The sequence below is a fragment of the Anguilla rostrata genome, chromosome 2, assembly GCF_018555375.3.
Source record: "Anguilla rostrata isolate EN2019 chromosome 2, ASM1855537v3, whole genome shotgun sequence".
Classification (NCBI taxonomy): Eukaryota; Metazoa; Chordata; class Actinopteri; order Anguilliformes; family Anguillidae; genus Anguilla; species Anguilla rostrata.
This window is the reverse complement of record NC_057934.1, coordinates 31,370,138-31,382,425: the sequence shown is the minus strand read 5'-3', so window position 1 is coordinate 31,382,425 and position 12,288 is coordinate 31,370,138. Positions and strand designations below refer to the sequence as shown.

The window sequence follows — 12,288 nt, the reverse complement described above, 5'->3', positions numbered from 1 at the left end:
GGAATTATGGATGACTGGACTACAGGCCTGGTAGAGCATCACCAGGGAAGATACCCAGTATCTGGTGATGTCTGCAGGTCGCAGACTTCAGGTTGTCATGAAATTCAGAGAAAAAAGAAAAAAAGGTATCCATATTGCCCAAAGAGTTGAGTCCCACTTTTTATAAGCATCTCGAAAGGAATGTTAGTGAGATTTTTGCAATCTGATTGGTTTTGTCAAGTCATAGATGGAGTAATATTGTAAATAGAATTGACATGAATTACCTCCAGTTGAAGCACCACCTACACAAGGTCATGATTTGCTAGAAAGAATGAACCATTGGTTTATTAGCAAAGCACATCCCCGAAATATGGGTGAACATATCTCAGGTCAGATTGCCACCCAAATCTGCATCATAGTGTAGACATGTTATGAGTCTTTTAGTCCTTTAATTAGATTAGATTAGAAATTAGATATGTAAAACAGTCACATGTACAAGAGGCAATAATGAAATAATGACCAAATGCATTTCCATGCTCTTGGTTTTACAGTCAATCTTGACATTCAAATGATATGAAACTGATTGTTGTACTGCAGAGAAATGTAGATTTATATATTTAAACCCCATTAAGTGATAGTCAGTTTCCCCAGGTGAACAGGTCACATATTAATATTAATATATATTTGCATACAAAAAATATCTGCCTTGAAAACACTCAAGTAAACGATGTATGGCACACCCACAATAATATGACATCAACACTACCAGGTCATACGACACATCTTCAATGGGATTTAAATCTTTGGCTGGGCCATTACAGAATACTGAACTTATTTTTTAAACCATTCCTTCATAGCTTTTGCTGCATGTTTTGGGTCGTTGTCCTGCTGGAACACAACCCCCCTAACCATCTTGTGCCTGTTGGCAATAAACTTCCTAGCCCCTCTAGCTGAAAAGCAACCCCACAGCATGATGCTGCCACCACACTGTGCAACCGAGGTGATTGGCTGTATTTGTTTTGTGCCAATCATAGCGCTTTGCTCTTAGGCCAAAGAGCTCAACTTTAGTATTCTCAGACGACAAAAGATTCTTCCAGAGGGTCTTTCACATGGCTTCTGGCAAACTCCAGGCATGACTTAAAGACAGCCTTTCACAGAAACACTTTCCATCTTGACACTCTCCCAAAGAGGCCAAACTGGTGAAGTCCTGAAGAGACTGTTGATCCCTGGGCATTTTCTCACATTTCAGCTCACATTTCAGCTAATGAACTCGGCAACTCTGTCAGTGTAGTAGCTGGCCTCATGGCCATTTCTCTGACAATTGTCTTTCTCATCCAGTTGCTCAGTTTGGCAGGACTGCCTGATCGTTCTGAGTGTCTGAGTTGTGCCAGGATTCCTTTTTGTTACAGTGGACATAACTGCGCACTTTTCCAATCTTTTCACAACATTCTCCAACTTTTCTACCTTAATTTGTAATTAATACAAATAAAGTAAATTCCCGCTCTTTATTTTCAATATAATTATGAAGACATATAAATTCTTTGTTTCATTTTGATATATTACTGTTACTCATGTAGGGGTAGAAAAAAATCTAATTGAAATGTATATTTTAATTTAACTTTGCTACACAGAAAAATGAGACAAAATCAATGGGGATTAAAACTTTCTGAAGGCACTGTACCTTTGCCTAACTATCTGCAGTCCCTAGTACTTCTGTATACTGCTAGTACAAATAGGTTATATAGGACCTTTTCCTGCAATGCATTGATATCTATTGTCAAACTAAAGGCTTGAGCAAAGACACAAGATTATTCCCAAGACAATTAATGTACAGTTCTACTACTGAAATGAACTACCCTTTATTTCACCCATGCAATGTGACCATATAAACTATAATATACATTACAATTGGGACATAAAGTATGACCGAGGTGTGACTTGACCACAGTCAAACATAATAAAGCTCTTTTCATTTTATAATAATATCAAGTGCATTTTATCTCCAGTCTGGTCCTCATACCATGTTTGTTTCAAAGGAAACTTTGATTTTCTCTCATCTTCAAACTCTCTTCCAACTCTAAATGGGAAAGTGCCATTTGCTTAGAAGTGCAAGCGGGGCAGTTTTCTTTGATGTAAAAAAGTAGTTTACAATTTTATCACAATGTACCCTTTCTGTCCGTGGTATTATGGTAAATTGAATGTGAACATATTCTCTGCAGTTGTATTGTACAGGAAGAACATTTTTCCATCTTTGAAAGCAGTACAGTATTTTTACAAAATCTACTTCAGCTAGTTGCACATAATATAGAGCAGCATGACAAAATTTCTCATAATTTATTTCTCATGAAATAAATAGGTAGGATAAAGATAAACAGACAAAGGCATGGTCACTCATTGTAGCTCTTCCTACTCTGTTCCATTTTACATTCTTAGTTCACGGTGAACTTCAAAGAGATTGTGAATTATGCAATGGCAAAAATACTATTTAACTTTAGCCTTTGTTGTCTCTCTGCTTTGCAAGAAAACAATCTGTACTAACCTACACCCTACCAGATGTTGAAGAGTATAGAGGCTCTATTTTGGAACCTGCTCTGTTCATACAAAACCTGCTCGGTCCAATCACTGTAGGAGTGCAGAAGTGCAACAGGAATGTTGAATTTCCTTAGATTTATGTTTTAGACAAATATCCATTATATTACACATGCATATTCCTGATATCAGAAAATGCACCTTTTTCATATTTTTGCTTTGCTCTAAAAATATCTTGAGCAGCTTTTGATTAGTTGATTGCTAACAGACTCCTAATCCTCTTGCTAGAAACACTTTCAGTTTTAATTTACCAATGCAAAGGATAGCTAAATATTTAGACAAGGTTATTATTTGCAACTAAAATGTTTTTTATCAAAAGCTTGTGCTAAAAAAAACCAGAGGAATGAACTAGGAAGACTATTATATTTCTGAGGAATGACAAAACAAATTAATTGAAGTAGATTAGTTAGCTATACAGACAATACATTTTTAGGAAACCATTTTGTTTAAGAGAAGTCAAGAATACTTTCAACAATTCTGTATGCAACTATTCCAGACATGCTCCCAAACAAAACAAGACAATGTATTTAAAAATAATTTATAAATGTGTTTCTTCCTTTTTTGGTATGACCCTTCATTTGTCCTATTGAATTCAATGAATTCTTGTTTATTTTGTGTAATATAACTCGATTCAACATCTGCAGAGTAAATTTACAGTTATTTCCCCAGATCTAGTACCGTCTTTCTCGTTTGCATCAATTCAAGATTACGAGTGAATGAAAACCAGACGGTGTTGAATTGTAAATGGCTGGGAAAACACTTGGATAGTGTACAGTACCTTGTTCTATCACAGAACGGTGTCCCAAAATATTCCATTCCATTTTCATTTCAATTTCACCTTGAGCTCTTGCTTGATCGATGAAATGTCAGTTAAATGTCATGTAATATGGCCTCTTGTTAAAACATTAAGAGGGCAAGTTTGTGGTATGTGATGTGGCCTTTATTTTATTATGATGACAAAAAATTGAAAAACGTGATGTCTCAAGCTTTGTTATCAACTCAGGTGTCGCCTTTTGTTTTTGCAGGTTAGAGCCAGTGCCATAGCTCAAGACGCTGACCAGAACTATGACTACGCCAGCAACAGTGTTATTCTGCACTTGGATGCTGGTGATGAGGTCTACATCAAACTTGATGGGGGCAAGGCCCATGGAGGGAACAACAACAAGTACAGCACCTTTTCTGGGTTCATCATCTATGCCGACTGAAGGGGAGTCAGGGAGGGTTTGAAGACCAGAGCACTTTTTCAGATTCTGCCTCTCTTTCTCTCTCTCTCTCTCCATCTGTCTCACTCTCTCAGCCTCTCTCTCTTTCTCCGCTCTGAAAATGGACTCTTTCTTTCATCCTGAGGGTGCAGAGAAAGCTCTGAGTGGCACCCACTCTACATGCTGGTGTTTTGCCCAGTCAGATATGCTGAAATTTTTGTTTTCAAACAACTTTGCCAGATTGAAAAAAGCTGACCTTGTCTCCATAGCAGAAAGGACACAGGCCTTCCAATCCAGTCTCGACTGACTTCACAGAGATCCCTGCCTTGCCGTTGTATACCTCCTCTTAGCATATAACTATTTTCCTTTGTCCAAATATGTAAAATAACGATGTGCAAAAATCATTGCAGCTATTGCTTTGTGAACCCTATCTGTAGTACCTTATAAGAATAGCTTGCCCCTGAGGGCCTAGGAATGTTATGAGATTGAGGACTTGATGAAAGCACAGCATTATCTTGCAGGAGACAAATTTGAAGATCTCAGCTCAAGGGGGGATTCTTTCTTTGACTGGCTGTTATGAATTTCACATAAAGCACAGTGCCACTTTGTGGTTGCATATTGTCATGGTTGTTTTCTTTGCAATGCCTGCTGTAAGCACAACTGGGCAGACTTGTGGTTGGATGTTGTTAGTGCAGGACCTATCTTACAGAAAAAAACATGGTGGCCCACATGTTCTGCACAAAAACATTTCTCATCAGCACCCCCTGCCTTCTGTTCCTGTTTGTCTGTTGTGTCCTGTTGATGGACTACTGTATGCATTTTATGGAAGACCCCATGTATATTAGATATTCTAGTTTTGACCTAGCTGTCCTTAAGATTAAGTCTTGCGATATTGTAATTTGTCACTAGCTTCAAGGCAGCAATGACACAAGAAAAAACAGATGGCATACTTGATCTTTCGTCCATTATCAAATGTCCAAATCATCTGTTTGATGGTTGCCATCCCCCTGGAAAATCATGAGCATGTATAGAACAATAGGATTTAGCCAATTATCTGAAGCTGTTTTGAAGCATTTCACATTGGTTTACCAGCTACAAACCCTCCTGCACTTAAGTTGATCATGTAGACAGACTGCACTTGAAATGCTTGTGAAAGTTTAGGAACTACACTTGAAAGGCTTGTGATTGTTCAAATTGTGAGTATGTGTATGAATGTGTCATTACTATATGTTTTGTTACCCCAGATATACTTCATATCAAACAATCAAAGACATGTTCATCAGCCAATGAGATTGCAGTGGGGAGGGGAGAGTCTCTGAATGCAGAAATAGATTAAAACTGCTTGTAAAATGAAATGTGTTATGTTTGTCAATCTTTATTTTTTTGGAATTGTTGAATAAATTATAATAAATGGGATTTTTGGAGTTCCTTTTCTTATGAGTTATTTTGCCATATATATATATATATATATATATATATACAAAAGTATTGAGACAGTAACAAATTGTTGTTTTGTCTCTGTACTCCAGCACACTGGATTTGAAATAAAGCATTGAATATGAGATTAAAGTGGCCCGGCAGCTTTAACTTAAAGGTATTTTCATACATATCATATGGTCATGTGTAGAAATTACAGCCCTTTTAGAGTCAAAATAACAAAAATTGTGTCACTGTCCCAAAACTTTTGCATTTAATTTTATAAGGATAGGTATATGGCCAATCTCCGAGATACACAAATGGGAAAAGGGAAAGGGGAAAAAATGGCAAAAAGACCCAAGGTTGGACTGAAATGGATTGCTTCATTTGCTGTATACATACAATAGTGTGCATGAATGGATTTTTGACTTGTTTTTGTTTCTAAAAGGGTATTACAAAAAGAGCATTACTTGTCACTGGAGATAAATCAAGAACCATTGAAATAAATAAATAAAAATTCAGTACTTCAGCGGTGCACTTCTTTTTCCTGTCCCCTGACGCATGAAACCAAAAATGTGTTTGTTTCCCTGTTTTCTTCTGATGATATGTATCAGTCACTAGGGTGGAAGAACAGAGATGATTCCCTTCTAAACATCTGTGTGTGGGGACTGCTGGAACGGAAAGGTGTGGGATGAGATAAAGTCATCTCAACTTCAATTGGCACAATCAAAAGGGAGAGAGGAAAAAAAAACAGCTACATATAAGTTACGTTAAATGCCAGACTCCTGAAAAAGGTAATTGACAGTCCCTTTCAATCAAAGCAGAGATGTCCACCTATGGTGAGGCAATTTAGCTAAGAGAGATTTTAAAGTGTGATGCTGGGATGGGGTACTGCATTAAGGGCCTTGTTTTCACAGATGGATCCAAACCTGCCAGGGTGTTCCCTGTGTTCGGCTGGATTATACCAGCACTGGAGTAAGCAAAAGGATGGACTGTTTAAATCAGACATACAACACTAAAACTGCAGTACTGCATTACAGTTAGTAAAGAAATAGATTGTCTTCACCAGTGGTGATATTCCATAGGGCAGCTTTCAGAAGTTCTGAATTAAATTGAATTCAGAAGGTCTAATTAAACTACAAGTCAGAATCATTTGCAGGACTTTTCAGTGACAAATATTATATTTAAAATTTTATTTTTTGTATCTGTAAATAGACAGCATTAATCATCCAAAAAAAACAAGTTATCATGGTTTAAATAAATTAAAATGTTTAAGTAAACTGTAAATAAACCAAATCTAACTGTCGATGTAGACAACATCATTTGGAGAAACTCACAATCAGTTATGAGAATAGAATACACTCTATGAGATTACAGCTTAAAGATACAATCCACTAACAGCATGGGCGGAAATGAGGTGGACAGACTGCGAGGAGCTACATTTTTGTTGCTAGGGACGATCAAACAGCAGACCACTAACCACGACTCCAAAGTGTACAAAGCAGTGGCCTCCTGTCTCTCAGTTCAATTTGTCTTGAAGTCAATTACTTTTAGGAGAGTGTCAGTTTCCCTTTCTGGCTCTCCTCGTTCCCCCTCTAGCCTTTAACCTACTCTGACAAACAGAGGGGGAGGTAGCTGCAGCAAGTGCATTTTCTTCACTGACTTCCAGACAAAAGTAATATTGTTGCTGTCTGGGCTTGCTTTATCACGTCCTTCATTTGTCAGACTGGGCTCAACCAGCATAGAGAAGTCCTTTGTTCACTCTCTGGGCGACCAGAGGCTGGCCACTGACATGCATTTTCCAGTCAATCAGCCAGCAAGGACGCGTGTAGTCTGTGGAGGCTGACACAATGCACTGGACATGAAGACCTCCCCAAAAACCCCCACCCCCTGTTTTATCATCTTACCAATTCATAAGATCCTTATCAGATTATAGATTACCATCTTCATTGTGATTCAAAAAATCAATTTTGTTTTCCCTCATTAAATGAAAGGATGTGCTGCATTACTCTATTGCTAAATGTCAAATTACCGGATTGTCAAATGTCAAATCTTTAAAAAAAAACTCAAAGGAGTAGGACTACATTAAGGATTTCTCAATATGTATATTTTAACTCAGTTTATTTGAAATCTGTTTCAAAACATTATGCACGTGTGACCAGACCGGCCAAAGCACAAAGAAATTAAGTGGCTCGACTACGCCACCTTGGGAATTTCACCCAAGGAACTAGTTATGAACACTTGTTACACACACAAGGTTAACCCCACTCAGTTAAGTTTGTAAAAGAGGAACAGGGTCATGATTTCAAGTTCAAAACATGAGTATCAATTTATTTATTGGGAAGAAGAAAAGGAGGCTGTGAAGAAAAATGTTAGTTAAAAAAATGTTTTATTCTCATTCACAATGATGTATTTTAGTAAAATTAATTAAAAGTAGATAAATATATTATTTGAATAGGTTTTGCCTAGAACAGCTACAAAATGCATCGAATAGGAAGTGGACCTACAAAAAAAAATGCTGGTATGTATACTCGACTATGGAGCGAGGCAGGCTGACGGGGAGAAACTTACTATGGGAGCAAGGGAGTACCTACTTATCACACCGGCACATGTGCTTGTGCTCTTCCACACACACCCACACATTCACTTCAAAGGAAATGGTGAATTTAAGCTGTAATGCAATACTCAGCCACATGCATGTGAGAAGGGGAGGGACCCTAAACTGCCAATCCCCACAGCACAGCCACCCAACAGGAAATATATTTCCAAAAGGCAGGCAGCTACACAGTTGGTTTGTCAAGAAGATTACAATATCACTGAACCAGAAAGAAACAAAATACCAACAAATGAAATTGACATAAAGAAAACAGACATTACTTCACTCAGGCTCCAGTGCAGGGCTCAGTACTGTTGCAAAGATAATTCAGTCAATAACGCACAGGGAACACTGTGCCTTTAAGAAAAAACTACAATAGAAAGCCACCTAAGACAAACAATTGCGGAGCATATAACAGTAGACACATTCCTACACTCAATCAAGACAGTAACAGCTAGCGTGCTCCAAGCGCAAGCCGCGAGGCAAGATTAAGGGCAAAACAAAACGGCAAAACAGCAGCGGAGTTTCTCTGCAATGATAACAATGGCACAGAATTATTTTCATGGCCTTTATAATTCGTAGTTACCGTAATGGCAATTAAAAGAGACGCTCAGCGTGCTGCATTAAAAGATGTAAACAAACCACCATGAAAACAGGGTCAGAAACAGGGTCAACCACCTAGTTAGAGTTATAAAATAGTACAAATTTCAGTAATCGTCTAAGAATGAAGTAGCACCAGAACCCACCAGGATTACCGCTATTAATAGCCTACGGGAGTAGCGAGGGATCTAACAATGAGATTACCCAAACAGTAGTCGTGTGTACATCTACCAATCATTGCAGCTCTGAGAACACGAACACCCAAGTTAGCATAAAATGTTTGTTTGCATCTACAACAAAATAAGAACCAATTTGATTCAGAGAGGGAGATATAAACGCAACAGGTGACCTACCTTAGCAGCAAAGTGGGGGGGGGGGGGGAGGAGTAAAACAAGGCTGGCACCTGGACAGAAGTCAAAGCAGGAACTAGCTTTCGGTATGACTATGCTTTCAGGCTATATATACTGAACGTGAGATAGTAAATGAGATAATTGCCAGACCACTCCTCTCTTAGGTATAATGGGCAGCAAATAATTATTCAAAAATAAGACGCTAAGTAGGAAGTGGAGGTGTGTCTACCAGTCAAAATGTAGTGAGGACTCGGTCACACACGCTTTCTACAATCACAATTAGCATGGTAGTTTTTTTAACAAAGAGCCATTCAACAGGGGCTATCCAGTTCCAGTCCTCAAGGACAGTAGTCCAGTAGATTGTCCAACTCACACAAACATTTAATCAAAAACATTCTCCAAACAATTAACCCTTTGTTTTCCTTTTCATTTCCTTGCTGTCCGCTAATAAGAGGCCTTGTTGGCATAGCAACAGTTGCTAACCACCTCTGACTCCATCAGGCTTTCACATCAAGGTAAAGCCAAGACTTTGGCCAGGGCTTGACAAAGGGTCAATTAGGTGGTGAAGTACCTGGGTGAGATGAATGTGATAAAAAAAAATCACATGTGGGTCTGGTACAGACAACAAATTCAGGGATTGTGCTTGAGATGAACAACACTGTTTTTTTTTTCATTTTATTCTTTGCCAAGCAAAGTAAAGCCATCTTGAAGACACCTCCTTTGTATATACCTTCTTCCAGGGCAAATAAAGCTATCCAAACCAGGTCTTGGAACATAGTAGAAATGGTTTCACAGCACAAGTCTCCCACATTTCTACAAAATTCAAGAGTTACATCAAGTATATGACCAGGTATATGGTTTCCCAGCAGCTATGCTGCCCCATTCTCATAACTAACTGCTGAAGTTAAGAAGGTGTGTGTTCACTTTGTACTTAGATGGGAGACTTCCTGTGAAAACTAAGCTGTTGTCGGTGGGCTAGTTGAGGACAGTCAATGCCCCAACAGAATGAGGTCCTGACTCATTGTGGTTATTAAAGTTCCCATAGCACTTTTCGAAAGAAGAGAGTCGTTAACCCTGGTATCCTAGCCAAATTCCTACAAAAAATCTACTTCTGGTCACCTAATTGCCCCTGTGTCTGCCTCAACAATCCCTTGCATTCCTACCTAATTTAATTCCCTGAAGGTGATTATTCCAGCATGATTTGGTCAGATTTGATAAAAGGTACATTCATGTTCCTGTGACGTGTTTTTGACAGCGCTAATTAACAGTACACCTTTCAGGGTCATCTAAGCCACTGTTGCTGGACTTTTTGGCATGAAGCTTAGGGAATAAAATTCAGTGAATGCCAGCTTAATTTAGCAGACTTCACTAAAGAAAAAGGTAAACATGAAGATCAACTGTGTTCACTATAATGAAACGTTTTGTTAGTTATCTAAAAGCAAGCTATTCACACCTATTCACAAGTTCCTTCTGCTCTAATTGTTATGGGATGATTCAATATTTGCAGGTGAATGTAAAATTAACCCAGTGCAAACTACAACAAATAAAATCTGATTTAATTGTAGGATGGCTTTTAGTCCTTGACAAATGACAGAATTGAAGAGCCCAATGACTGCACTAGGCACCAATTCCTTTGCTTTAGATCACCTCCTTTATTGCTAAGAAACCATAACAGCAGCTCTATTTCACATTTATGACACCACTTTAGTTTCCTAGCATAATTAAACATAACGAGTCAAAATCATCAAATAAACCCACATAACACACCTGTATGCTGCACTGTGTTTCACTGGCTTTCCATCAGCTTTTTATTTAAACTTTTCATCTCAAAGTGATGGAAAGTTGAAATAATAAGTAATGCCAGTCACTTTGATATGTAAAGAAATGTAATGCCTTTTTTAAATTAAATCTCTCACCAAGCATGGACAAAATGAAAGCAGCAAAAAATCGTTCCGAATGACATTTGGGCCCTGTTTTCACACCAGCAGTAGCAGTAACATAGATGCTATAGGGTGCTATAGCTGAATTGGTAGTTTTATGCAACAGTAATGTTTAATCCATGTGTCTATCCCAAGGCTGCATCCCTTCTCCTGCTGGTAAATTTTGGCCACAATGGATGTAGTGCCAGTAATGATGGGCAGTTCAGCTCTTTCACTTCTTTTGACCCATGGATTTAAATGACTAATAAATCAAAAAATTATATTTTCAAGTTTGGATTTTTTCAGGTAGATTTTGTCACCTTGGTCTGCTGATTGTCCATACATGCCATTGTCTCTACAATCACACACTACAGTCTATGAGATTCATGTACAGGAGGGTCTCAGTAGCCTACTGTGAGTCAGGTTAAAATGTATAGCCTCCAACCAGCTGCCCGCAGCAACTCAAGTAGCCTTGTATCCAGTACTCCTTGTTCAAGTATGATTTTGAGGTGACCTCAAAGACTCTGAAATAAATGCATAATGGCATGCGAATGCATATTCACTGTGCTTAACCCTTGATTATGAAAAAAAAATCAAGGTTTATTTATGCTATTTGGAGGACCTTCGGAATCTTTGTCTAGTTTTCTGAGCAATTCAAAAGGTAGGATTGAAATGGCAGTGCCCTGCTGCTAGACACTGATCTCTGGAACAATCAGGCAAAATGTGTTCATGCTTGGAATGACTAGTCAAGAAAATCAAATAGTATTACTCTTGCAGTCTGTTGTGGATTAATAGCTTAATGGATAGTGGCCAGCATCTGCAAGCATAAAGACGATTAGAATTTTCATTAACAATTGCTTCATCAGTTTGCATGTCATGGACACAGTGCTCTTAATAGGCATGTGTGACAATAACCCACTACCTAATAAGAAGCACTTTTGGTGCTCGGCTGTGAACACAGACGACCTCATCACGATGAGTGTGGTGGTTTATACCCTAACTTCAATTAACAAGAAGTTAGCAGTCCTACAGAAGTTGCACAAAGGCCTGACAGAGTTGAAAGAGATTAGCCTTAAGTCAAGCACAGACTGAAGATCTCACAAGAGACAGCAGTGTACTAAAAGGCCTAGTGTGGAAACTAGCAATGGAAATTGATAATATGAACAAAAATGTCAGAAAAACTATTCTTGATATATAACATGCAACATGCCAGACAATTTTCTCAGGGATCCCCAAATCAGCCCGAAACATACTTAAATAAGTGATAAAGGAATTCATGCATACAGTGTTAAAACTTGCATCAAGTCGTCCTGCAGTTACTAAAAAACTTTCCATTGCAATCATTATCCTGGATTCAAATGTTCAAAGGGGCCTAGGCTAATCATTACCAAATTTAGCATTTTAGCCTGAAGAGCTTGTGAAAAGCAAAGGCAAAGGTAACAAACATCTTAAATCCTATTTCCTGTTTAATAATGTACACACAGTGTAAAGGCAGACAGCCAAAATTTACAATGATAAATCCCCCACTTGTATACCAACAAATATTGTATTTCACCTCATTCTGAGGCAAAGAGAGAAAGAGCGAGAGAGAATTGAATCAATGAATGATGAATGCATCTTACAATCATTCAAGCACA

At 38.2% G+C, this 12,288-nt stretch overlaps 1 protein-coding gene across 1 annotated transcript in view; it reads left to right on the top strand.

Moving 5' to 3' along the window:
- The window catches only part of LOC135247766 (C1q-related factor), a 30,255-nt gene extending 24,548 nt beyond the window's left edge, over positions 1-5,707 (top strand). The window contains exon 2 of the mRNA XM_064321572.1: positions 3,594-5,707. Within this exon, the coding sequence (XP_064177642.1) occupies positions 3,594-3,773 (180 nt within the window). The 3' untranslated portion in view covers positions 3,774-5,707. The remainder of the gene's footprint in view (positions 1-3,593) is intronic.
- The last annotated feature ends 6,581 nt before the right edge of the window (positions 5,708-12,288 follow it).